Source organism: Apium graveolens, chromosome 6 (assembly GCF_009905375.1).
Source record: "Apium graveolens cultivar Ventura chromosome 6, ASM990537v1, whole genome shotgun sequence".
NCBI lineage: Eukaryota > Viridiplantae > Streptophyta > Magnoliopsida > Apiales > Apiaceae > Apium > Apium graveolens.
This window is the reverse complement of record NC_133652.1, coordinates 257,437,244-257,462,843: the sequence shown is the minus strand read 5'-3', so window position 1 is coordinate 257,462,843 and position 25,600 is coordinate 257,437,244. Positions and strand designations below refer to the sequence as shown.

The 25,600-nt window shown below is 35.7% G+C and overlaps 3 protein-coding genes across 4 annotated transcripts; 2 read left to right on the top strand and 1 right to left on the bottom strand.

Annotated features, from left to right (window-relative positions):
• The first annotated feature begins 10,978 nt into the window (after positions 1–10,978).
• Positions 10,979–16,060, top strand: LOC141663589 (uncharacterized). Of its 2 annotated transcripts, XM_074469375.1 has the most exons (20): positions 10,979–11,236; positions 11,361–11,396; positions 11,484–11,640; positions 11,733–11,804; positions 11,889–11,960; positions 12,159–12,230; positions 12,337–12,408; positions 12,493–12,564; positions 12,650–12,721; positions 12,824–12,895; positions 13,053–13,124; positions 13,217–13,288; positions 13,432–13,503; positions 13,717–13,785; positions 14,167–14,232; positions 14,322–14,366; positions 14,645–14,706; positions 14,825–15,201; positions 15,283–15,478; positions 15,691–16,060. In XM_074469375.1, exons 1-20 carry the CDS (start codon positions 11,221–11,223, stop codon positions 15,876–15,878), a joined length of 1,932 nt encoding a protein of 643 aa, XP_074325476.1. In that variant the 5' UTR covers positions 10,979–11,220; the 3' UTR covers positions 15,879–16,060. The 2 variants fall into 2 exon arrangements, with proteins under 2 accessions (XP_074325476.1, XP_074325475.1); XM_074469374.1 differs by having other exon boundaries at positions 11,043–11,396.
• A 918-nt stretch (positions 16,061–16,978) lies between these two features.
• LOC141667456 (uncharacterized) lies at positions 16,979–21,804 on the top strand. The gene is made up of 5 exons (XM_074473960.1): positions 16,979–17,192; positions 17,272–17,386; positions 17,494–17,608; positions 18,139–18,891; positions 21,669–21,804. The coding sequence occupies exons 1-5, from the start codon at positions 17,089–17,091 to the stop codon at positions 21,674–21,676; spliced, it is 1,095 nt and encodes a 364-aa protein (XP_074330061.1). The 5' UTR covers positions 16,979–17,088; the 3' UTR covers positions 21,677–21,804.
• An 18-nt stretch (positions 21,805–21,822) lies between these two features.
• Positions 21,823–24,840, bottom strand: LOC141667455 (uncharacterized). Its single transcript, XM_074473959.1, has 4 exons — positions 24,293–24,840; positions 24,062–24,205; positions 22,995–23,339; positions 21,823–22,791 (listed from the first exon to the last, which is right to left on the bottom strand). Exons 1-4 carry the CDS (start codon positions 24,776–24,778, stop codon positions 21,823–21,825), a joined length of 1,944 nt encoding a protein of 647 aa, XP_074330060.1. The 5' UTR covers positions 24,779–24,840.
• Between the last annotated feature and the right edge of the window lie 760 nt (positions 24,841–25,600).

Below are 25,600 nucleotides of genomic sequence, written 5' to 3'. Positions count from 1 at the left end.
ATTATGACAGTGACACTACTAATATCTCGTTTTAACTGATACATGATTATTAGGGGTGTTCATCAAACCGCACAAACCGCACAAACCGCCCGCTCCGCCCGCTCCGCACCACCCCGCATGGTTTAAACTTTTCGTGGTGCGGTCGTGGTTTGCATTTTGGTCAAACCGCACGGTACGGTACGGTTTGCGGTTTGGAACTTTGCTCTCGTGGTTCAAACTGCACCGCACCGCACCATACCGTATATTATTATAATATATATATAATATTATTGTACCTTTATAATAAATAAATATATAATATTATTGTCTTTTTATAATATAAATAAATATATATAATAAGTATTTATGTAGCAATGTTGCAGCTTACGGTGGATGGTTGGTTGCTACCGTTTATTATTTTGTTTTCAATGACTAAGATAATTTGAAATTTTATCTCATATATGTCAAAAAAATAGAAATTATAGTTCATAATTCAGATTTACTAAAATTGTATGTTGAAGTAATACTATCAACTTGGAACTTATTTATTAATTCATTAATTGATGTATTGAAAATTGTCCGCACTAAAATTTATTATTTTCTTAAACCGCTTAAACCGCAACGCACCGCACCGTATTTTTGTGGTGTGGTTTGCGCGGTTTAAGATTTACACGGTGCGGTTGCGATTTGAAAATTTGGACAAACCGCATACGCAGTTTGATTTGCGGTTTTGGTCCAAACCGCACCGTGAACACCGCTCCTGCTTACGAACTAGAGCTGAGTCCAGAAAGAGGTTAAGTTATTGAAAATAATGAACTAATGATCGGATGTAAAATATTTTTCATGTATATTAATAACGCCCCTTTTAATTTATTACAAGATTTTATTTATATATTTGTATTAGAAATTTACTAAAAATAATTTTGGCCACCCGATTTTGAGTCTACACATTCATACAAATTTTCAGTTATCATATTCACGAATATTTTCACGGATAATTATATTACTTATTTGACCAACGCCTTTTATATAAAAACTTAATTAATTAAAGATTGTAAGGCACGTAAAGGATTAGTAACAGAGATTATGTAACATGATTTGATTTTTCTGCATAGCACAAAGTCGATTCTAATGATGAAGGTATACTTTTTCTCCTTCGTTGCGTAGACGATATGACCAATTAAATAAATAATTATTAAAAACATAAAAATCTTACTTTATTTTGCATAAAATATATTTTTCGGATGCACGATAATCTTTAATATAACTCGAGTGATTAATAACTTATTCTCGCTCAGAAACGGGAATACGAAAAATACAAATTTGAAAAAAATTAAACCGCAATAAACAATAATCTATCACAGAGATTGAATTCGTGTACATGATAAAAAAAAGTAGTACTCCAGTAGTCCAGCAAGCACATGTATTCCGTTTTTTAATATATGACGTATTTTTTAATATATGACGTTTGATGATTTTCTGGTACACATGTTTAGAAGATTTGATCATATAGTTAATTTATTTTCAAAAATTTTTTTTATGAATAAAAGTTTTGTTCTAATATTTTTATTCAATTTTCTTAAAAAAAATTAATAATTCTAAGTATATGGTCAGTGTGTCAAAAAATTAAACGCCATATAATAAAAAACAAAATAAGGTACTCCCTCCATCCCTAAAAACATTTCCTCTTTGTGTTGGACACGTTTGCCAATGCACACTTTTGATCGTTAATATCTTTAAATTCGTATTAGTATTAAATATAAAAATTTTACTGTATTAAAGTACTGATAAATACGAATCCAACGAGATCAGTCATAACTATATTTGATATTATAAATAAGACGTATATTAGTAGTTAATCGCTTATCGTGAACAGTATCAAAAGTTAAAAGACGAAACGTATATTGGGACGGAGGGAGTATTGTCTTTTGATGTCAGGCTAGCCGGGCGACAGCCCTAAACCCATAGCTTTATAGTGACCCAAAATTTAATTTTTTTAATAATGTACATACATATATATTTTAGATAAGAATCAAAAATTTTAGAAATGTGTTCTTATACTTGTTTAGTTGTAAGTTTTAATATTTATATGATATCATATTTACTTGTGTTATATTATATTAAGAGCATTACAATGATGTTGACTATAATTGGTTGGCTAAATTAAACCTATAATTGGTTGACTAAATTGGAGCTCTAGTACAATATATAAAATTTGTTAAATTTGTAAGGTATTGTACTTCGATCGTATTGGTTATATTGCACATTTAAAAATATTATGTTATTAAAATTTATGTAGTTATAAATAGAATATATTACTTCAATATGGTTATAAATAATTAATTTTTTTTTATAGATTTCTTTCTTACGGGTTTGTGGTTCAACAAATATAATCAACATGAAGAGGTCGACTATATTTATAAATAAGAGGAATGTATCATTGTAGATAGATTTTTTTTACATAATCTCTATATTTTTAATTTATAGTATATATATATTAATGATTTTTAGCTAAACATTCTTTATAGTCGGAGATGTTGCAAGGAAGAATAAAATTAGGATACATTTTGGGCTTGGGCCCTTATATACAATGGAACGGCCTGTTTGATGTTTTATTTAGCTGCAGTTGGGTTGTGTCTGTCTATGAACTATTAAAACTTGCAAGGGGTAGTATATTCTGCAGAAGTTTTTTGAACATTTCATGTCATCACAAGTTGTAAAACGATTTCCTGACACTAAATTTTCATTGTTCAAACTTTGAATGCCAGTATTTCAAAGCTGTTACTATGGAGTGGCGAGGACTCGCTGTCAGTCTGTCACTTCCTTCTCTTCCTGTAAGAATTCTGCACCAAAACCCAAATGCATCCCATTCAATTTAATCTGCAAGTAATATACAACCTGATACTTAATTAGCGATATTAAAAAATTAAAGTCAAATTACTGTGCGGACACTCAATCTTCTTGTTAATCAATGCCAGTATTTGAGATTTCATATTTGATTTTATGACATAAAAAATATATCTCATCCATATTGTAATGCTTCATGTGGCCAATAAAACAAAATGAACCTTTCATTGTGTGCATTCTGGTGGAAGAAAAACTTAAAAGAATCATTAGATATTTTAATTTCATGTCCGTCATACATTTTCTGTTGAGAAACTCACTAACAAGTAAAACAACATAGAGGCAAGTGTATAAAGAATTTAACAAGTTTAGGCCAAGACCACAGTTAACAAAACAAAACATGCAGGTAAACAAAATCAGTAACTGAGATAACGTAGAGAGAAAGAAAGATGTACCCGAAACCATAGCTTTCAACAGTGACTGAAATAAAGGTTTACAGATACAAAACGCCAAGAAAATGATTACAGCTGAGTCACCAGGCCTTGCTCGAAGTCCTGGCTGCTCTTGAAGAGATTATTGCCCCCTACCTGCTGCGTTTGGGATGTGCGCAATATCTCCACCAGGATAAAACAGCTCGGAGTTTATGTTAACAGCAGCAACAAAACCTCCACTTCGACCAGCACCTCAGTCGCCGGAAAATATCAGCACTTCAGGACTTATGGGAGAGAAATGCAGAGAGGTTGAAAAGAAGAGATGAGAATGTAGTGTGTTGTATTCATTCAGTTTAGCCTCTATTTATAGGAGAGGAAAAATGAAACTGTCCACACACTTAATGTCTGAATTAAACTGCTCCATTAATGAAAAAATCAAAACTGATCAGATTTTGAATTCATAAATGAAAAAATTAAAACTGAACAGCTTTTGAATTTAAATTATTTGTAACAGCTTTTCACATTAACACCCACATTATTATCAGAACTTAAGTTAAGTTCTGATTCGACTCATCAGTACTTAAGTTCTGATTCGACTCATCAGTACTTAAGTTCTGATTCTGATATCAGAACTTGTTAAGTTCTGATTTTATTCATCAGTTCTTAAGTTCTGATTTTATATCGATCAGATTATTTGCAGGTTCAATATATTTAGACTACTTAGCCTATTTCAGAACCCAACCCAATAATCCAATCACCGATAAATAAATTCGAATTAAAATAATTCTCAAATAAATAAAATTCTCGCCCAGGTCGTCTCGCGTACGCGAGACGCCGAGACATTCGCCCAAATCGCCCCGACCCGGTCCGGTCCGGTCCGGTCCGGTCCTGTGCGTGGCGGGGCGGGGCGCGCGTGAAGCACACAACAACACAATGGACCATCACACACCTTAGTAGTTGTATACTACTCATGTGGGTAATACCATATAAAGCACACAACCCCCTTTATTTATTTCAATGTGGGACAAACATTCTCAAATTTTCCAAGCTTTTCCAAGCTACTTTCATCTCTCATTTCATATGGATTTCATTAAGAAAATTCTTAAAACCATACATGAAAATTTAAGTTCAAATATCATTGAACAATTTCCAATCATTAGATTTTAGGATTAACATCAAGAACATAATTAAATTAAGCTCTAAAATCCTAATTTTCTAACAATCCCCCACAAATCCATACAGAAATGTGATCAATTTCCCATCATGACTTATTTTTCAGAGTCGGTACCCTTCCAGGTTTGAACCCTCCTAATTCCTCTACTTCAATGGCTATCGGACTCAGATGGAATATTTCACCTTGAATCTTAATCCGTTTAGTATAACCATATTCCATAGACGACGACAAGTCAAAGGTTATGGTGCCAATCTACGGCTTTGAGACATTATTGGTCATGTCTCGATCCTGTTCGTCGAATGCTTCAAGGATTAACCCTATCCTCTAATTGTGACCACACAATTACATTCGCTTAGCTGGGCATCTCCAGAGATATACTGCCTCTATCTCGTCAAATGACTTGATCCCATTCAGAGTTTTAACACTCTTGCTTTTCTGGCAGTGTCAGTACCTTCTAGGTTTACAGGGGATAGATTCAGATACTGTAGTATCATCTATATAGCAAAGGTACTACCAACTCATCCTTACAGCTTGTTATTACCCATTGAATACACTTCAAGGGATCTCCTCTCATGTGTATTGGGTTCCCACTGTTGATGAATTATGATGGGTTGACAATCCCATCCCCAACCTTGACTTAAGGACCACTGCAGGTTCCAGTCCTTTAGTAAGAGGATCAGCTATATTATTCTGAGTTCCTATGAACTCTATAGCTATGATCCTATCAGTCACTAAACCCCTTATAGACTTGAGTCTAACTTGGATGTGTCTCTTAGTTTTAGCATTATGCTTTTTACTGCTAATCTTGTCGATAGTTGTTCGACTATCACAGTGAATAGCAATAGCAGGAAGCGGTCTGCTTACTACAGGTATTGCAGACATAAGTCCATGTAACCATTCAGCCTCCGTCCCTGTGGCATCAAGTGCACACAACTCAGCCTCAAAAGTAGACCGAGTAACAATAGTCTGTCTGCTTGACTTCCAGGATATTGCTCCACCAGCCAAGGTGAACACGTATCCAGTCACTCCATTGGAACCAGACTTCTTAGCTATCCAACTTGCATCACTGTACCCTTCAAGCACACCAGGAAATCTCCTGTAGTGTAAACTAAGGTACATTGTGCCTTTTAGATATCTAAGTACTCTATCAAGAGCATCCCAATGAGTTCTGTTTGGACAGTTTGTATATCTCGCCAATTTGGACACAGAATATGAAATATCTGGTCTAGTACAGTTAGCAAGATACTGCAAGCTCCCAATAATCTGAGAATACCTTAACTGAGACACAGGCACTCCTGAAGTATTCTTGACAAGGGCAACTTTCGAATCATAAGGTGTACCAGCGATTCTACACTGTGAATAACCATATTTCTCAAGTATAGATTTCTCTATATAATGAGATTGAGTCAAGGTTATTCCTTCAGTGGACTGAATCAATTTGATTCCAAGAATCACACTTGCCTCACCCATATCCTTCATTTCAAAATGCCTTTTCAAGAATTCTTTAGTCTCGTTAATAATCTCAATATTGGTTCCAAACAGTAAAATGTCATCCACATATAGGCACAAAATAACACACTCATTACCTTTAACTTTAGTGTAGACACACTTATCACTTTCATTAATCTTATAACTGAAAGGCAATATAGTTTCATCAAACTTTTTATGCCAATCTCTGGGAGCTTGTTTCAAGCCATAGATGGACTTGATCAACTTACATACTTTCCTTTCATTGCCTGATGCAACAAATCCATCAGGCTGATCCATATAAATCTCTTCCTCAAGTTCACCATGAAGAAAAGCCGTCTTTACATCCATCTGATGGATGATAAGACCATGGACTGAAGCCAATGCTATAAGCATTCGGATTGTTACCATTCTTGCAATTGGTGAGTATGTATCAAAATAATCAATTCCTTCCTTTTGCTTAAAACCCTTAGCTACCAGTCTAGCTTTGTACTTATCTATTGAGCCGTCAGGGTTCAACTTCCTTTTAAAGACCCATTTGCACCCAATAGTAGAACACCCAGGAGGGAGATCAACCAACTCCCATGTTCCATTGGAAACAATATAGTCAATTTCACTCTTGATAGCGCCCTTCCAGTGCCTTGACTCAGAAGAATCCATAGCTTGCCGGAAAGTTAAAGGTTCGTCCTCGATATTGTAAGTGATGAAATCACCTCCAAAATCCTTGACTATTTTTGCACGCTTACTTCTCCTTGGTTCCTCTAATTCCTTAGGAATAGAGCTACTACTAGGTTCCGCCCCCACATTTGTCATCTTTTCCACATGATCAGGAATAGAACTTGATGTGTGAGTAGGATCTTCCTCAGAAGTCGTTTCAGGTATTCCAGTCTTCATAGGGTAGACATCCTCAAAGAATGTCGCATCTCGAAATTCAACTATCGTGTTTGCCACTATACCATCTATGTCAGATTTTAACACTAAAAATCTCATAGCTGTAGTGGTTTCAAGATAGCCCAGAAAGATACAGTCAACAGTCTTTGGACCTAGTTTCTTTCTCTTGTGTTCAGGAACAAGCACCTTAGCAAGGCACCCCCACACACGAAGATACTTAAGACTAGTCATCCTGCCTTTCCATAACTCCAAGGGTGTTTTATCCATGTGTTTCAGAGGGACTCTATTCAAAATATGGCAAGCCGTATTTAGAGCCTCTCCCCACATGTATTTAGGCAACCCAGAGTTAATAAGCATACTATTAATCATATCTTTAAATGTTCTATTCTTTCGCTCAGCAACCCCATTAGACTCAGGTGTGTATGGTGGAGTAACTTCATGAACTATACCATTGTTTGCACAAAATTCATTAAAAGCATTACTCGTATACTCACCACCTCTATCAGATCTCAATCTTTTAAGTAAATTACTAGTTTGTTTTTCTACTTCAGTTTTATATATAATGAATTTACTAAGTGCTTCATCCTTATGTCTAAGTAAATAAACATAACAATATCTACTACTATCATCTATAAAAGTAATGAAGTATCTAAACTGGTCCTTGGTCAACACACCACCAAATTCACAAATATCAGTGTGTACTAAATCTAACAAGTCTGAATCCCTAACAACGTTATGAAAAGGTTTCCTTATCTGTTTAGAAGACACACATACTTGACATTTAGAATTCTTTTCTATGGTATATTTTGGAATCAACTCTAAGTTCATCATGTTCTTAAGAGCACCAAAGTTTAAATGACCTAGTCTAGCATGCCATATATTTGAGGATTCAATACAATTAACAGTAGGAATAACATTATTATTCAAACTTCCCAAAACGGGATCCGCATTAATAACAAATAAACCATTTGACAAGTAACCCTTGCCAAAGAATGTACCAGTGTGAATAAGAACTACTTTATTACACTTGAACGAAATTTCAAAACCACTAGAAACTAAACAGCTTCCACTTATTATATTTCTACGCATGTCGGGAACATGATGCACTCTCGTCAGAGATAGAATACGTCCTGAAGGGAACTTCAGATCCACGTTTCCAACTCCATGTACTTGAGCAGCACTAGCATTCCCCATCTTCACAGTCAGGCTATGACTCTGTTGATAAGATACAAATAAACTAATATCAGCACAAATATGTACATTAGCTCCAGTATCTATCAACCATTCATTTGACAGATAGGTAGAAAATATCACAGGGTTGTAGGATACATACCGGTCAACGTTGGTTTCAGAAGCCGTAGCCTCACCAACAACCATGTTCACTACAGGCCCACTTGCGGTTCCAAGCACAACATTTGCTTGTGCTACCTCGGTTTTCTTCGCTTTCTTCGTAGGGCAGTCCTTACTCCAGTGCCCAACCTGCCCACAAGACCAGCATGGTTTGTTTGCCTTGGGTTTCTTGGCCTTGTCCTTGTCACTCTTAGGTTTATTACTATTAGCTTTCTTAGCAAAAGCCTTCCTCTTTTGTCCTACAGTTGCTATGTTTACCTTCGAGGTACCGTGTTCAGATGGCATCACATGTCCCTGTTTGGACTTGTGTTGTTCTTGCACCGAGATGTCCAGCATAAGGTTGGTCCAGGTGATCTCTCATTTCTGTCTTTTCAGGGAGAGAGAGAACTCTTCCCAAGACTTCGGGAGCTTTTCAATCACACTCATCACCTTGAACTTCTCCAGGAGATTCATTCCAGACTCCTTCAAAGCATGCACTATCATCTCGAACTCATGCACCTGCTCAGTCATGGACTTATTGTCCACCAGCTTGAACTCGAGGAACCTTGCCACAGAATACTTTTCTAGACCTTGTGAGTCAGTATTATGTGTCTGGTCCAGCTTCTCCCATAAGAGTTTTGCAGAGTAGGCATCAGAAGAATAGACATCAAACAAAGTGTTTGTTAGTGCCGCCAGAATGGCCGCTCTAGCCACTCCATCCTTCTCAGCCCACTTCGCAAAAGCCTTAACTGTGTCAGCCTTCTCTTGATCCACTACTGGTTTCTCATATTCCACAACCGGCCACAGACCCTTTATAGTCAACCACAACTTCATCCTTTTCTGCCAGCGAGAAAAGCCAATGCCACCGTTGAATTTCTCCGGTAAACCGGTTAGTTCAACAGCTTGTGGGAAACTATAGGTGGTCCAATCAATGGCCCCAGCAGTTACACCCGAACTGCTACCACCACCAACGATAACCTCACTTTCGTTAACCATTATGCTAAATTCTAAATAACTAATAATCTCTTCAAGAATGTTGAGAAACTCACTAACAAGTAAAGCAACATAGAGGCAAGTGTATAAAGAATTTAACAAGTTTAGGCCAAGACCACAGTTAACAAAACAAAACATGCAGGTAAACAAAATCAGTAACTGAGATAACGTAGAGAGAAAGAAAGATGTACCCGAAATCATAGCTTTCAACAGTGACTGAAATAAAGGTTTACAGATACAAAACGCCAAGAAAATGATTACAGCTGAGTCACCAGGCCTTGCTCGAAGTCCTGACTGCTCTTGAAGAGATTATTGCCCCCTACCTGCTGCGTTTGGGATGTGCGCAATATCTCCACCAGGATAAAACAGCTCGGAGTTTATGTTAACAGCAGCAACAAAACCTCCACTTCGACTAGCACCTCAGTCGCCGGAAAATATCAGCACTTCAGGACTTATGGGAGAGAAATGCAGAGAGGTTGAAGAGAAGAGATGAGAATGTAGTGTGTTGTATTCATTCAGTTTAGCCTCTATTTATAGGAGAGGAAAAATGAAACTGTCCACACACTTAATGTCTGAATTAAACTGCTCCATTAATGAAAAAATCAAAACTGATCAGATTTTGAATTCATAAATGAAAAAATTAAAACTGAACAGCTTTTGAATTTAAATTATTTGTAACAGCTTTTCACATTAACACCCACATTATTATCAGAACTTAAGTTAAGTTCTGATTCGACTCATCAGTACTTAAGTTCTGATTCTGATATCAGAACTTGTTAAGTTCTGATTTTATTCATCAGTTCTTAAGTTCTGATTTTATATCAGAACTTGTTACAGATCAGATTATTTGCAGGTTCAATATATTTAGACTACTTAGCCTATTTCAGAACCCAGCCCAATAATCCAATCACCGATAAATAAATTCGAATTAAAATAATTCTCAAATAAATAAAATCCTCGCCCAGGTCGCCTCGCGTACGCGAGACGCCGAGACATTCGCCCAAATCACCCTTCAACCCGACCCGATCTGGGGCGGGGTGCGCGAAGCACACAACAACACAATGGACCATCACACACCTTAGTAGTTGTATACTACTCATGTGAGTAATACCATATAAAGCACACAACCCCCTTTATTTATTTCAATGTGGGACAAACATTCTCAAATTTTCCAAGCTTTTCCAAGCTACTTTCATCTCTCATTTCATATGAATTTCATTAAGAAAATTCTTAAAACCATACATGAAAATTTAAGTTCAAATATCATTGAACAATTTCCAATCATTAGATTTTAGGATTAACATCAAGAACATAATTAAATTAAGCTCTAAAATCCTAATTTTCTAACATTTTCATAGTCTTTGAAAATGATATTATTCATAGGCCGGCTATCAACTAGTTAACCATGTAAATTAGCAATAAAAAAAGAAGCAGCAGGATTAAGCTATTTTTCTTGAGTCCTTATCATAGTGATTTACCATGATTTTTGGCAGATTTATTATTACTATTTATTAGGTAGAAACCAAACTCTGTGCTGTTTCAAATAAATAGGTCTTAAACTACCCAGATCCTAAACCCGGCAAATACTGCAGTATTGTGCATCAGGTGAGATTTTCTGAACTTAATGTTTTTTCTTTTTGCATTTATCTGTGTAATTCTCTAAATTAGTTTAATGAGCTAGTGTTAGAAAGGTAAATGTTAGCTGGTTGCCTGGTTCAGTCATTGTTGATGATGACTTGTATATTTTAAAAGCAATGTTGTTTTAAACAATCAAATGCTGTAACAAACTTTGCATATAGTGGGAGAGTCAAGTTGATAAAATAATTGAAAATTTAATCCCTTCATATTTTATATTTTGATATTCCAATAATGGTGACCCTACAAATGGACCTCTTCATCTTTTGCTATAGAAAATGCAGAACTGTTTTAACTTCCAGGATATTTACATGTTTGACTGATATTGATTCTAATAAGAATCTTTCAGCTTTGCAATATGGCTGGTTACCAAGTTTAAAAATGTACTGCTTTCATCTGACCTATAATATTACATGGTTATGAAAATTTTCTTAATTGTCAATTTATAAATCATGATGGTTCAGACATTCAACTTTGATGGTTGATTTATATTGTAAGTACATGTTGATTAGTCAAAACTTTTCGAGTCCCATAAAATAAATTCACTGTCTAATCTTGATTCTGCCCTGCAATGGGAATCCTGAGATTTTCTGTCTTTGTTCTTTGCATTCTCAAAGTGGTTGTTGCACAACCAGCTACTGATCCAAATGAAGGTATCCTCTCTTCCAAGTCTCGTCGTGTATCTATGTTTTTTTTATTTGGTGGTGTTAGAGTTGTTTTTGCTTGGCTTTGTTGCACAGTGGTGGCTCTGAAGAAGTTGGTAGATTACTGGAATTTAAGTGAAAAGTTGAATCTCACTATTGACCCTTGCATTAAGGATGCAATTTGGGCATCCGAGAACGCAAATCCCAGAATAGCTTGTGAATGCTCTAGCACTGCCTGCCACATAAACCACTTGTTTGTTTCATCATCTGTTGCTCTCATTGTTTTTAGTTTTGTGATTACTGTTAATTTTTTCTTGAGATAGTTATCTTTTTCACATTGTTTAGGAAGGTATATGCTCTTGACATTTCTGGTAATATTCCAAGAGAACTTTTTGAGCTAAAGGAACTTGTGGACTTGTAAGAGATATTTTTTCATCAGTTATGTTTAAATTTCGCATTTAATTAGACATAATTTGATGGTTTTGTGATCTTAAAATACAGGAACTTGGGTCAGAATATATTAAGTGGACCGATCCCAGTAGAAATCGGGCAGCTATCCAAAATGCAATTCTTGTAAGCTGTAAACACAGGTGTAGCTACATCGAAAGATGTGGTGTCACTTGATCCACACTAACTAATATTTCTGGCGACGCCTGTAACTCTTAACGGAACTTCCTACAAGCTTCTCCTTTTTTTGTTTCATATTTCATAATCATGACGTGAACTCAACAGGCCCATTTTTTAATGCTTAAATTATTTCTGGAAAAACAGGAGTTTGGGGATTAACAATCTCAGTGGACCTGTACCCGCAGAACTTGGCAGTCTGACCAAATTAGTTTCCCTGTGAGTCGTATACGACCTGTATATGTAACATGGTTCCCAGTCCTGTTCCTCTTTTTATCCTCTAGATTGTATATGCTAATTGATGCAGTTCATAATGTAATCACAGGAGTATTAGCTCAAATAATTTCAATGGAAACATACCCACTGAACTTGAAAAGCTAACATCCTTAGTGCAGCTGTAAGTTTTAACACTAAAAAGCGTATTGCATCTCCATTCATGCTTCCGTTTTTGATTTCCTTCCTCATTTTTTTTATCAATCAGGTATATTGATAGCAGTGGACTGAGTGGACCGATTCCAGAAGAATTTTCAAACTTGAAACTCCTCCAGACACTGTACATTTTTACAACTTTACATTTACATGCTCATAATATCATTCATGCTTCATTTTGTTTTCATAAAGATTATATATTGCTTTAGATGGGCATCTGATAATCGTTTTACTGGAAAGCTTCCTGAATTCCTTGGAACTCTCACAAATCTGAAGACCCTGTAAGCATGAATGCTTATCTATAACCCTACAGTTAACTATTGAGGTTTTTAATATTTTTTCAATGGCCTAGTCGATTATGCTGATTCCTAGCATCTTTGCAGGAGACTTCAAGGCACCAACCTTGAAGGACCAATTCCACTCAGTTATGGTGCCCTAACAAAATTGGATGACCTGTAAGGATGTCTTCTTATTTATCAAAACTCCTTGTGTTTAATGCGGTTCATTTTCTTGAGGTCGACGGTGGCACGAGTCATTCTCCAGCACATCAAGAAAAGATTGCTAATTAGTGCTTCACTTACTTTCATTTACTTGTATCTTATTTTTACATAGGAGAATTGGTGACCTTATTAAGGGGGAATCCTCCCTGGACTTCCTCGAAAATCTTACAAGTTTGTCCATATTGTAAGATTTTGCAAATCATCACATCCGGTACTTGATTTTTTTAACTAGTTATATACATTTATCTTCTCTAATGCCTATGTTTTTCCTTGTAGATTGTTGAGGAACTGTCATTTGGTTGGCGAACTTCCAAAACAACTTGGCTCCTTTTCTAACTTGAAAATCTTGTGAGAATATCTTTTATCATTTTGTTCATATTCATAATTATAGAGTAATAAAATAATAAAAAGCTTTTGGGGATTTTTGATTTTATAACTCATATTTTCAGTTCTTTAGTCACTAAGTTTCTGTTTTTTCATAACCATGACAGGGACCTGAGTTTCAACAAGTTGACAGGCCAGGTACCAAACTCATTCCAAGACTTTGCATCATTACAATACCTGTAAGTTGAATTTTCTGTCTAATTCCCTGCATTGTTTGAATCAAATGGCACAGTACAGTTTCTCAAATACATTATCTGATCACCTGCTCAATGTATGCCAAACATTATTTAAGGATGCATACATGGCTGTTAAGGTTTTGAGTTCTTATAATTTTTTTGTTTAATTGGGGTTGGCAAGTTTATTTGATGATATTCTTTGGTTATTCATTGCAGATTCATTGGCAACAACAACCTAAATGGTGAGCTACCTGAAAGTATCGTAAGTCCAAATCTTGTGGCTCTGTAAGTCCGCTTGAATCCGATTTCCCCTTTCTATGTATATAAATTGCAAAAAAGAAACAGGATTCTGGTTTTCTGGTTGAAGCTTGATTCTTATTCTCTTATGTAACTGAAATTGCTTAGAATAGGAGTTTCTCTATGCTTTAGTATTCTTTTCTGCTCATACTCGCAAGTGAAAAAAATAACTGCAGTGTAATTCTACCAACAAATATCTAATTTAGTCGGAAAAAAGCTTAGTAACTCATGATCTTGATTGTAATTAAATCGGACTATAGGGACTTTGATATATCATTTTGTGTTCCAATTAATCTGCATCTTTATCTTCACTCAGTGCATTTCTAATAGATTCATTGCTTTTTCTATTTATCCTTCATTTTGTCATAGAGATGTTTCCTTCAATTCCATCTCTGGGAGTTTACCTCTGAATTTTGCTAAAGTGGGTTTAACAATGTAAGTGGGCCTCTTTCTAATTTAAATAGGCAAAAAAGCTTAAATGATCTTTTTCGCCAGTCATTTATAATATTCGTCTCTGCCTTCAGGAATGTTGTCGGAACTTCCATAAATTCAGACACCTTATATGATGAGTAAGTTTTCCGGTTCATATCGCAGTTCAAATATCCTTGCACTTCAAATTTTCTACAGAATGAAAGTTATTAAGTTGTTTCAAGTTGTTTATCAACTGCACTCTCTCATGCAATAAGGATCTGGTCATATATCACATGACCAGTGTATGCCTATTGTTGCTTGAGTTGCATATGTACCTCAACTGGAATAATTAAAAATTAAAATTTCACTGCAATGTCATATCTATACAAACTTTCACGAGTATCATATATAACCTTGATTTCCCATTCATTTTCAGGAAGGCGTCTACATTGCTGCAGTGCCTTGACAATACCAAATGCAGTAACGTAGCCCCATCCAGTAAGTTCATGCAGACACAGAAGATAAAAAACATGATACGTTATCTGCTTCTGTAAATCTAATGCATGTTAATTAATAAAAAAAAAGAGATAAATTCTAGACTCTGTACGTTTTGTAGCCTCGTTTTCAATCAATTGTGGAGGCATGAAACAAGTGTCTACTTCCGGTATCCGGTTCGATGATGATTCAGAAACGCTGGGAGCAGCCTCTTATTATGCAGGCTCCAATAACAATTGGGCAGTGAGCAGTACTGGCATTTTCATTTCTAATCCTAATGGACCTCAAGCTGTTGCACAAACCGATTCTCAAATTTCAGGAACTTTGGATTCTGAGCTGTATAAAACAGCAAGAACATCATCAAGCTCATTGAGATATTATGGCGTTGGTTTAAAAAATGGGAGATACGCAGTAGAGCTTCACTTTGCTGAGATACAAATGGAAGACACTCGATCGTGGAAAGGACTTGGAAAACGTTTATTTGACATTTACATCCAGGTACTAATGTGATTCTTCTCCCTAAAAAAATAAACTTTCTTATACATTAAAAGTTTAGATTTAAGGCACATCTTTTTGTAGGGAGAAAGAGTTGTTCAAGATTTCAACATTCAGAATGAAGCAGGGGCGTCAAAAAAAGCCTTGATAAAGAAATATGAAGGAAATGTCACAAATAATATTGTCGACATTCATTTCTTTTGGGCTGGAAGGGGCACTTGTTGCATTCCAAGCCAAAGTACATATGGTCCCTTGGTGTCAGCTATCCATGTTTCCCAAGGTTTTTCCTCAACATTTCCAACCTTCATGTTCATATTTCAGTTAAAATGAATTTTTTTTTATCAAATCTCAACAAAGTTTGGTTCAAAATACAACAATAAGTATGGCCATATTCACCACTTAGCGTATCAGGTGACTTGGCAACAACCTGCTGTTGTCGCTTTTCCCATTTTTTAAAATCCAGGCCTTATGTAATATATTGATCGTATGCAGTAGGCGACAAAGTAACGTCTTCGAAAAGTGACAAGAAACGAGTAGGTAAAGTGGTGGGAATAGCATTTGGATGTGCAGCAGGGCTGGTGATCATCTCTTCGGTTTTTTATCTGTGGTGGATGAAGAATGCAACACACCAGCGAATGCGAATTCATACTGGTTCGCCAACAAAAGCTCTCACTTCCTAGTCATTCCGAACATGGTTTCTGTAGCCACCACCAATCCAATCTATGCGTGTACCTATTATCTGTTAGAATCTTCAAAATAAGCTTGGGCATGTCATGGCCTTTTGCCTTTTGTTATTTCAGGTATTTTTGTGCATACCAAATCAAACGTACTTGTAAAGTAATTTAGTGGTTTATTTGGTGTATTTTGCTGCTAAAAATAATTCATATGCTAATCTACCAAAAAACACCTCAAAGTTATATATTTTTCTAAAAGCATATTTATTTTAAAATGTTATTTAAAATCTTTTATATTTTAAAATTATAATTAAAAAGATTATTTTTTTAGAAAAAGAAATTGGAATTTTATTTGAGGTAAACTGGGCGAGCCCCAAGGTGAGGTAAACTGGGCGAGTTTGGCAGAATGAGAAAAATCGAGCTTTTCACCCTTTTTTACTGATTGAACTGAAATATTTTTGACATTTTGAAGGGAAGTGAAATAAGGCTAAAAAAAGAATAATGAAGTTGGGGGGGGGGTATTTGTTTAGACCACCGACAGTGACACAAAAAAGAGTGACAGACAAATCTCCCTCGCTCTCCACTCCAGTTGTTGAAAGCCAAAGCCAATGGTCAGGGCAAAGACACAGTGACCAAAACATAGCCAAAGGCCCAACCCAAACCAAGCATGGGGATGGGAAGCAGAGGCATGTCAGCTTCTTGACTTGTGTCAGACCCCACATTCTTAATCTTACTCATCAATACCCCCCCCCCCCCCCCTATTCTATACTATACTTGACATACACCTTTGTTCAATTATTGATGCACCACCAGCTTTTTTACACTGTTTCAAAACTCCCCCCTTCAAAGTAAAAAAGAGGCCCCCCCCCCCTCCCTCCTACACTCTTAACCATCACTGTTGCTTGAAATCTTTGGTACAAACAAGTCAAGACATTGTCACTAATCTTGCCTACCCTTCTCTCTCTGTACCCTCTCTCTCTCTCGCTCTCTCTCTGTACCCTCTCTCTCTGTACCCTCTCTCTCTCTACTCCCTCTCTCTCTCCTGTACCCTCTCTCTCTCTCTCTCTCTCTCTCTCTCTCTCTCCCCCCCTCCCTCCCTCCCTCTCTCTCCCCCTCCCCCCTCCCCCCCTCTCTCTCCCTCTCTCTCTGTCTACCACACTGATTGTGTGTGTTTTGTTCTCATTTTAGTTCTTGATTATTACCATTTTATCAAGATATGCCTAGACCAGGTCCAAGACCATACGAGTGTGTTAGAAAAGTTTGGCATAGTGATAGTCGACACCAACCCATCAGAGGTTCCCTCATTCAAGAAATCTTCAGGTATCAAAATTCCATCTCTTTTCTCCTCTTTACACTTCTGTGTGTGGTTGTGTGTGTAATATTGGCATTTTTATGTCAGGGTTGTGCATGAGATTCATTGCCCAGCAACTAAAAAGAACAAAGAATGGCAAGAAAAGCTCCCAATTGTTGTCCTCAAAGCTGAAGAAATTATGTACTCCAAGGCCAATTCTGAGGTTTCTTCTTTAATTTTACTGCCTTTTTTTACTCACCTATGACTAATGTGTGTCCCCCCCCTTCTCCCCTGTGATTCATGGCTAAATTGCATGGCCTATTTGATCAGGCTGAGTATATGGATCTGAAAACACTTTGGGACAGAACAAATGATGCCATTAACACAATTATTCGACTAGATGAAACTATGGAAACTGGGGTTTTCTTGCAGCCTTGTATCGAAGGTATCTGTTCAATTTCTTTATCAGTTGAAAATAATTTTCGTTTGGATGCTTAAAAGTACTAATCACATTCTTTGAAAAATATTATCCCAAATAGTGGAGAGGGTATGATTATGCAACCAAACATTAAATCTTTAGTTTTGCTATAGTGACCCTACATAAGTACACTAATAAGTTCAGCTTTATTTGTATTGATCCTGTCTGAGAATAATAGTGGAACTTTTTATATGTCTTTTGTACTTTAAGACACGATGGCCATCTTACTTTCTATATTTTCTTGTGTATTAGACATTTTGTAGGAAAGTTGGTTCAACTTAATATATGGTTATGTGGATTACTTCATATTTACTATGTAAGAATGAATTTATGGATGTTTTACCCCTGTCCCTTCTATTTTAAGTTCTCACATTCATTGGCATTTCTTTATTTTTTTTAGATTGCAAAATAAAGTTACAATAATGTTTATGAAAATACTTTACTAATTATGATTTGTGAACGTATTTTTATGTATCTTTAACATTTAAATTTCTTAGCTGCTCTGCATTTGGGATGCACACCAAGAAGAGCCTCAAGGAGCCAACGGAATATTACGCCAAGTTATTACCTTAGTCCAAAAGGTCCTGACAAAATAACTGTTTCCTCAAGCAATTTGCAGAACTCGGTGCTAGGAAATCATGGAACTACTAATCAGTTTTTGTCTGGTTATTCAGATGCCAATAAAACTAGTATATCCTGTATGAGTATGCCATCTCAGAGCCATGCTGTTTACCCCTTATTTTTTGGAGATCTTCAACCAAATGATTCCCGGTTTAATTTCGGTACATCTTCCAGCTTTAATTTCGGTGCCCCTTCCAAATTAAGTTCTCCCTCCAAGATACCATTGGCTTCAAGTAAGTCCATTGAAGCGGATATCAAAGAAACCATTGGTAACTCGTATGAATCAGGGTGTGATCTATCATTGCGGCTGGGCTGTCTTGATAGTCCACGTGAGATAATTGAGACTAGAATTGACAAAGATTTGGGGAATCTCAATTTAATGACCCCCCAAGGAAACAAATTGATTGATTCATCAATACAAATTGACAAGTCTTTCTTTAAAAAATCTTATTTTTGTGAGTCTGTGGACACCTGTTCTTGTGATCGGGTTATAGATGCCGAAAAGCTAAATTTAAAGAAAACTCCAAGAAAACGCACGGCGATTATGGATCATCCGCGTGAGGACAAACATTTCTCCTGGCATCCAAAGCTTCCATATCATGACTGTACTGGGAGGGCGAGAAATGCAGGTCTGTAAGTTAACTTTTATGTGAACAGCTTCTCTTGAAATAATGTTTAGGGGATTTCCGCAGCCTAATTGTAGTTCATTGGAACTGTTGTATATTTTGATGCAGTAAGGTTGAAATGACTTACCTTTTAAGTGTTTGGAAATACTAGAGACTATATTCTATAAAACCTTTAGAAATTCTCTTAATTTTGAAATAATGCAGCTTGTAGTATATTAAGAGCAAACTTTATAATGATTGGTAAAATTAACTATCTACTCATATCGTAAAGAGGAAAGAAGGGCTTTGGATATACTGACTACCAATAATAAGTATCAAATACTTTTTATAAACCTAGGTTTTTTAATAGCAAACAGGATTTGATACTCTTAGTGTGGTTAATCTTTATAATTTAAGTTGCTTGTAGTTGTCCCCAACCAGTGAAGCAATTAAGAGTGGTAATTAAAACATTAAAATATAAGTATGATGGCATGATGAGCAGAATTATGTACAGACATGACGTTAAGGAACGTCATTGCATTATCGCCAGTAGTGAGGGCAGGGTCCCTTTTAGGACCAAACATTAGTTTTACTTGGGCACTGGCATAACTTTTGTCAAGGCTTCATTTTGCTGAGGAGTTTCTGTGTTTGATAACTAATTAATTGTAAAGGAGGCTTGTTGGTTTAAGTTCTTTACAAATGTCCCAGATACCATTAATAAGGCAAGAACAGAAATTATAGTTAACTGTTAGTTGCCACTTGTAATTCTGAGTGATCATACTTTGCAAAGTTATGAGTGCACGACTGTATGGAGGTCTATTAGAATTTCTGCTTTTCTGCTGCATAATAAGCCCTCAAAAAGTTAATTCCTAAAAAATAAATTTAAGTATTTTAACTATTTTCCCCACAGAATTCTTAATAGGTTGACTCAAAAAGTTATTTCTTCGAGTTCATTAGGTGCAACTTGCAAACAGAGTTCATTAGGTGCAACTTGCAAACAGAAAATCAAGTACAATTGTTTAGAGATGGAATGTTTGTAAACAGTTTGTCATTAGCCCATGTCCTGTATGTTTTTGATACCCTGTCTTTAAAAAGCTAAAAGTCCATGTGAAGATCAAATCCTCTTTCTTAAACTTGTGGTAAAAAAAGAGGGCCAAGGACCCCACTTATTGATTGGACAAATTCAGAAGTGGGGATGAATTCCAGATAAGGTTGTTGTTTCCTAAGTGGGGAGCAACCAGTGCTTCAATATGTGAGCGGTCCTGGAACTCATCTACTTGTTTGGTCCTGGAACTCATCTACTTGTTTAGTTTGTAAGTGGGGGGGGGGGGGAGAAATTGATTATAAATTACTATAAAATACATTCTGGCGTATTTACTCAACAGTGATAATGAAAGAAAAAATAATATGACTTAGTAAACTTAGAAAGGTGATAGAAGACATGCTATTTTTTTTTTAATCTGATTCAGTATTGGATGTATAATTTAGTTTGATAACCCCTGCCCTTATGAAATTGAACGTAATACACTTTCCCTGAAGTTCTCTATAGTAACTCAAGTTCTATGATTGGAAATCTCATATATATGTGTATGAACTTTGTGTAGCAACATGGATGAAGACAAAATAACATAATTTACCTTTGTTTTTTGGCAACTTTAAAATTGGGGATCATTTCTGTACCTAAAACAAAATCAGAAATAATACTTTGGGTGTCTGAATGGGATTGTTTGCCTCTTATAATTGGCGAAATCAGAGATAATACTCTGGGTGTCTGAATGGGAGTGTTTGCCTCTTATAATTGGCAAAAAGTACATATGGAGTTGCCTTTTGAGTGGAAAGTAATCCCAAGGGAACAACTGTACTATCTGCTTAATGGAGGCAGCAAAGACTTTTATAAATGTTGGAATCTACACATTTAGTTACCCTTGCAGTTCATACAGGAATTACTAAATTTATTGCATACTAATTTAATTTTTTTTTCCTGCGCTAATGAATTAAGGGAAATAACTTGCAAAGTTGCATAAAAGCTGTTAATCCACTTGATGGGAGATGTGAAATAGATAAATCACTTGTCTTAAGTATGATGATTTTTTAGCAACCTAAGTTGTCCGAGAGATAATTTTCTGTTCATTAGGTGCTATCCATAACTTTGGTGTAGTAGAGATGCATTGACGCCGTCATTAAATTTTGAAAAATAGCAGTGACCTAGATTTGTCTTTGCTTTCACTTATCTTAAACTTTTTTCTCCATTATTAAAGAACCTACTGAAGAAAAATCTCATTAGGAATTTTAGTTATAGGTCCTACATAGCCTTCTTTTATAGGTGTGCAAATCACTTCTTTTAAGTAACCTAAAAGTAATTAAGTTAAAAGGACTGCTGGGTCTATCAAAGTGAAATGCACATATGGAATCAAGAGTAGTTGGTCTTGTCGGTAATGCTGCTAGATTTTGTAAGATAGAGATATAATTTAGAGCCTTGGCGTGCATTTGTATTATTTGGCCTACTGCATTATTGACTATGAGGCAGTGGCCCAAATTTTCCAGAGGCTGTACTCCCATCCTACTCATTAGACCATCTGGAGCCCGCATAGAGGCACTTTAAAGAATAGCTTTCTTCCATGGATAGAAACTGGAAACACCTACTTGTATAATGCAAACATTAGAAAACTAGATAGATAGAATATTTGTGCATTGTCATTATTATGTAGGTGAAATCTAACTTGCTTACTACAGTAACATTTACTTTGAATTGCTAATTGATTAATATAATCTGAACAAACATTTTCCTGCTACTTCTGCAGAGCCATGAAGTCGTGTTCTCGTGTTATATTTACCGTCGCATATCAATTGTTATCTTCCATCACATCTGCAAACAGAAAACTATTGCAGGATTTGCAGCTACAAATCTTCCAAAACTTTCCTTTACAAGGAACAGAATCAATGCACAGTTGCACTCTACTCAGAATCATTCTTATTTGAAAATAGAGAAGATGCGGATACAGTAGCATCCGAGGACTGGGATGATGGAGACGGTGACGATAATGAAGATAAGGTAATGAAGTTGAACTCTATCTGCAAACGCTGATGGAGGGAATAATAAGAAACTGCCTCTCTTTCCTCTTCCAGTTCAAGTTCTTGTAAAGGTATAGCAGCAAGAAACATTTTGATAAACTCCCGACAACAGTCTTTCCCTTTGCATATAACCACATCACTGTCCTTGCTATCAGATTTATCTGTGCCTGTGGTTTCTTCAGTGTGAACATTTTCTTTTGTCATCATTAACGCTGATTTATCAAACTTCAAAATAAATGCTTGCTTGCAACCTTCATATAGCCTCTCCCCTAGTGTGTCAATGATGTAGTAGGCTTCATTGTTTACTTTAAACACAAAGAAGTGATCGTTCCAACTTACTATGTAAGTCCTCGGCTGAGCTGCTTCTTCCATGTTGCCAATCTCATTCCATATTTCATCAAAAGACATGGCTCCTTTCAAGGACTCAAACTTTTCAGGACTAAAAAATCCAACATAAGATTTCTCTTGTGAGATGAGGACGGGCCGAATTCCAGTCTCTAACACAGTTTCAAGATCGAAATGTTTATCTGGGAAGTTATTTACAATCGGCTCGTTGTCACAGAGCTTCCTCCATTCAGAAGAACCGTCTATAATGAGACTATCAAATTCAGTTCCTGTTGGCATTCTATCATGGTTTGAAAAAAGCCAGTGGGAAATGACAGCTACTAGAGTTGTGCATGCACTCTCTCCTGCAGCCTTGCAGCTACGTTGATCAAAAGAAGCCAGGAAGACTTCAGCCACTAGCTTTGTCTGCCCATCTCTGCTAACAAGGTCCATTTCATGCCACTGACCTGCTGAAATATTTGGGCTTTGGCCCTCTTGTTTGGAATGTTCATTGGTATCTACTGTCTCCTACAAATAACTATCTATCGTCAGTTTTCATATATTATAATATTACATATTTTGAATTCAGAAACATGCCGAAAGTGTATGTTTTTACACCTCAATTCTATATATCTACTTGCCCAACATGTAATCAAACACATATAACGTACTTGCTGGCAGATTATTAAGTGTAATTAAATGTTCCCTTCATGTTTCTATATAAGCCTTACCTCTGTAGGCGAGGAGGTGAGCTGTTTGTCAACATGAACCCTATCACAGTCTTCACTTATTTTATTATCATTAAGCCTCTCTACTTTAGATTTGAGTCTTTTCCATGAGAACAATGGTGCTTTCTTAGGTTGGTCCAGTGGAGTCCGTGAACCTAGTAAAGAGAGTCTTGATTCTAAGCTCTCTGAGGCAAACCTGGCAGACTGAGCTCTCCTTGCGTTTTGTTGATTTGAGATTCTACCTTGTCCTATTTCATTGACGAACTGATCTCTTAGTTGAGGTATGTAGGGCACTAGGAATTCCCTTGATTCATGAGAATTTCTTATCTCGGCAAAGCTGACTAACACCTGTAAAACAACCACTGTCAAGCATTTGCAGATAATATGATTATACACAAAACCAGGTAGTCTGCATTTTTATCAGATACAAAGAAACGAGACAAAAACCAAGTAGTAGCCCACAAAGTTATATTATTACCAAGCTAAAGCCAAGTTTAGGGTGACAGGTTTATGCGAATAATAGTCATGTTCATGTTTGTTAGCTTATAACTTCTTGTAGATATATTATATTGCTCCGTCTTTCTCCATATATACACAATTATGCATGTATCATGTATTCATTTGTATGTGTGTGTATCATGTTTGATTTGGTTAATTTATGAAGTTGTTAGAGCTTAAATAATTATATTAAAACGGATTATACTTTTGCTGTTCAACATTGACCAGCTCCTAGGAAACAGTCAAGCCTATTTAACCTTAGAAAATTAAGCAAATGATACTTCTTGACTTCACATTGATATAAAACAATTAGAAGGTTTATGTTACTTTATAGATTAGAAGATGGTTTAGGCCATCGGTCAGCAAACCGTACAATAGAAAGTTTCTACGGGACCTAAAAAGATAGATTCCATGTATTCGTATCAAAAATTCTATTGTACATGTATAATAGAAAATTGTATGCTGTAACAACCGATTATCCCTGACTAGCCCCTTTAAGATTATATCTTAATTGTTTAATCTGCAAACTTATCAGAATACAAGATGAGATGAAGTGTTCAAGATTGACTTACCGAAAGGTTAGTTTGTGTGCGAAATTCCGGTGCTTTTAGATTGATAAGTATCTTTGTTTCCGATTGGAACACCCCCTCTGAAGCTAATTTTGCCAAGTTCAGGCATCCTTTTCCGGTTACAACCATTTTTCCTTTAGCGTCTCTCTGTATCAAAGTATAAAGATAAGTCAAATTTCCAGAAAGCATGTAAATTACAATGTATGAAGTGGTATGTTGAAGAGGAAGTCTTACATATAAGATGCTGAATGATACATCCCACTTGTGACCATTATTCAGACCAATCAAATTCTCGAACTCTTGATCGTTCCACTCCAGCCAAGATCTTCCCAGTTTCAGAATCCTTTCGCTTGAGAAATCTTTATGTCTTCTTCTGCTGGACGAGAATGGTAGTACAAATTTCCCTTCTCCTTTCCAATTGATACCAACCATCATCACCTTTTCCCTCCAGAAATTATCATCAAGCCCTTCTAGCTTCAATGGCTTAACCTTGACCCGAAACTTTCGACAAGAAGCAGTAGCAGCCAGAGACCACGGTGACCATACCATCATGATGACTACTGTGATGATTGTCAAACAAGAAACAAATAATATATGATTACGAAGAATGTAATATAAATTTGGTAATGAGTTGAGCATGGGTTTTGAAAATCTATATTGTGTGTATCTGGAAGAGGGAGATTTGTTTAGATAAATATACTTGTGTAAGAAGCAAAACATGTATGCGGGGGAAGAAAGGAGTAGGAAGATGATGTGTATAATATTTTAGACACAGAGTTTGCATGTTTTATATTAATTCTTTGAAACGTTGAGAAAGTGATGATGAGAAACAAAATAGTGTTTTAGCAGACCAAGTAAAGGAAAGGATCATCATCTGACAAATAAACATGTGACACGTAAAAGACAACTTGATGATGAGGATTCAAGCACGTGGATATGATAGGCAATAACTTTGCATACAGGATTCCTACAAATATAATGAAAACAATATATTAAAATTATTCCATCTTACATCCCTTGTTTTTGGCAATTTCACCTTATCTATACTCTTTATTAATAAGTCAAATTATGTATAATTTGGTTCTAAAAATATCAAAATACCAAATTTTGGTACTACATAAGTTGACTTCTATTCTCTATCAATTTTGTTTTTAACACAACTCGATTTCTATTCTTCGTAAATTTTATTTTCTTTTTAGTTAGTGTTCATCCGATCGTCTTTTTAATTTATAAAATAAAAAAATTTAAACGATTTGTAAATTATATTAAAAATTTATTAAGTTACGTTAAATTAAGTAAAATAACTTATATTTTTTTTTAATTTTAGAAAAACTACAAACTACTAACACGAATTGACTTATATTCTCTGTAAACTTTATTTATTTATAAATTATATTAAAAATTTATTAAGTTATGTTAAATTAAGTAAAATAACATATATTTACTTTTATTTTGAAAAACTACTAACTACAAAGTAAACTATTAACACGAATTGACTTATATTCTCTGTAAACTTTATTTTCTGTAGCATGCACAACTAGA

Coding starts and splice junctions, on each gene's coding strand:
- LOC141663589 (XM_074469374.1), top strand. CDS start 11,315: ATGGGAATCCTGAGATTTTCTGTCTTTGTTCTTTGCATTCTCAAAGTG. Junction 11,641..11,732: donor GCCTGCCACATAAACCACTT/GTTTGTTTCATC, acceptor CACATTGTTTAG/GAAGGTATATGCTCTTGACA. Junction 15,479..15,690: donor AGCTATCCATGTTTCCCAAG/GTTTTTCCTCAA, acceptor GATCGTATGCAG/TAGGCGACAAAGTAACGTCT.
- LOC141667455 (XM_074473959.1), bottom strand. CDS start 24,778: ATGTTTTGCTTCTTACACAAGTATATTTATCTAAACAAATCTCCCTCT. Junction 23,340..24,061: donor GCACACAAACTAACCTTTCG/GTAAGTCAATCT, acceptor GTTGTTTTACAG/GTGTTAGTCAGCTTTGCCGA. Junction 22,792..22,994: donor TCACCTCCTCGCCTACAGAG/GTAAGGCTTATA, acceptor AGTTATTTGTAG/GAGACAGTAGATACCAATGA.
- LOC141667456 (XM_074473960.1), top strand. CDS start 17,089: ATGCCTAGACCAGGTCCAAGACCATACGAGTGTGTTAGAAAAGTTTGG. Junction 17,193..17,271: donor CTCATTCAAGAAATCTTCAG/GTATCAAAATTC, acceptor TTTTTATGTCAG/GGTTGTGCATGAGATTCATT. Junction 17,387..17,493: donor ACTCCAAGGCCAATTCTGAG/GTTTCTTCTTTA, acceptor CTATTTGATCAG/GCTGAGTATATGGATCTGAA.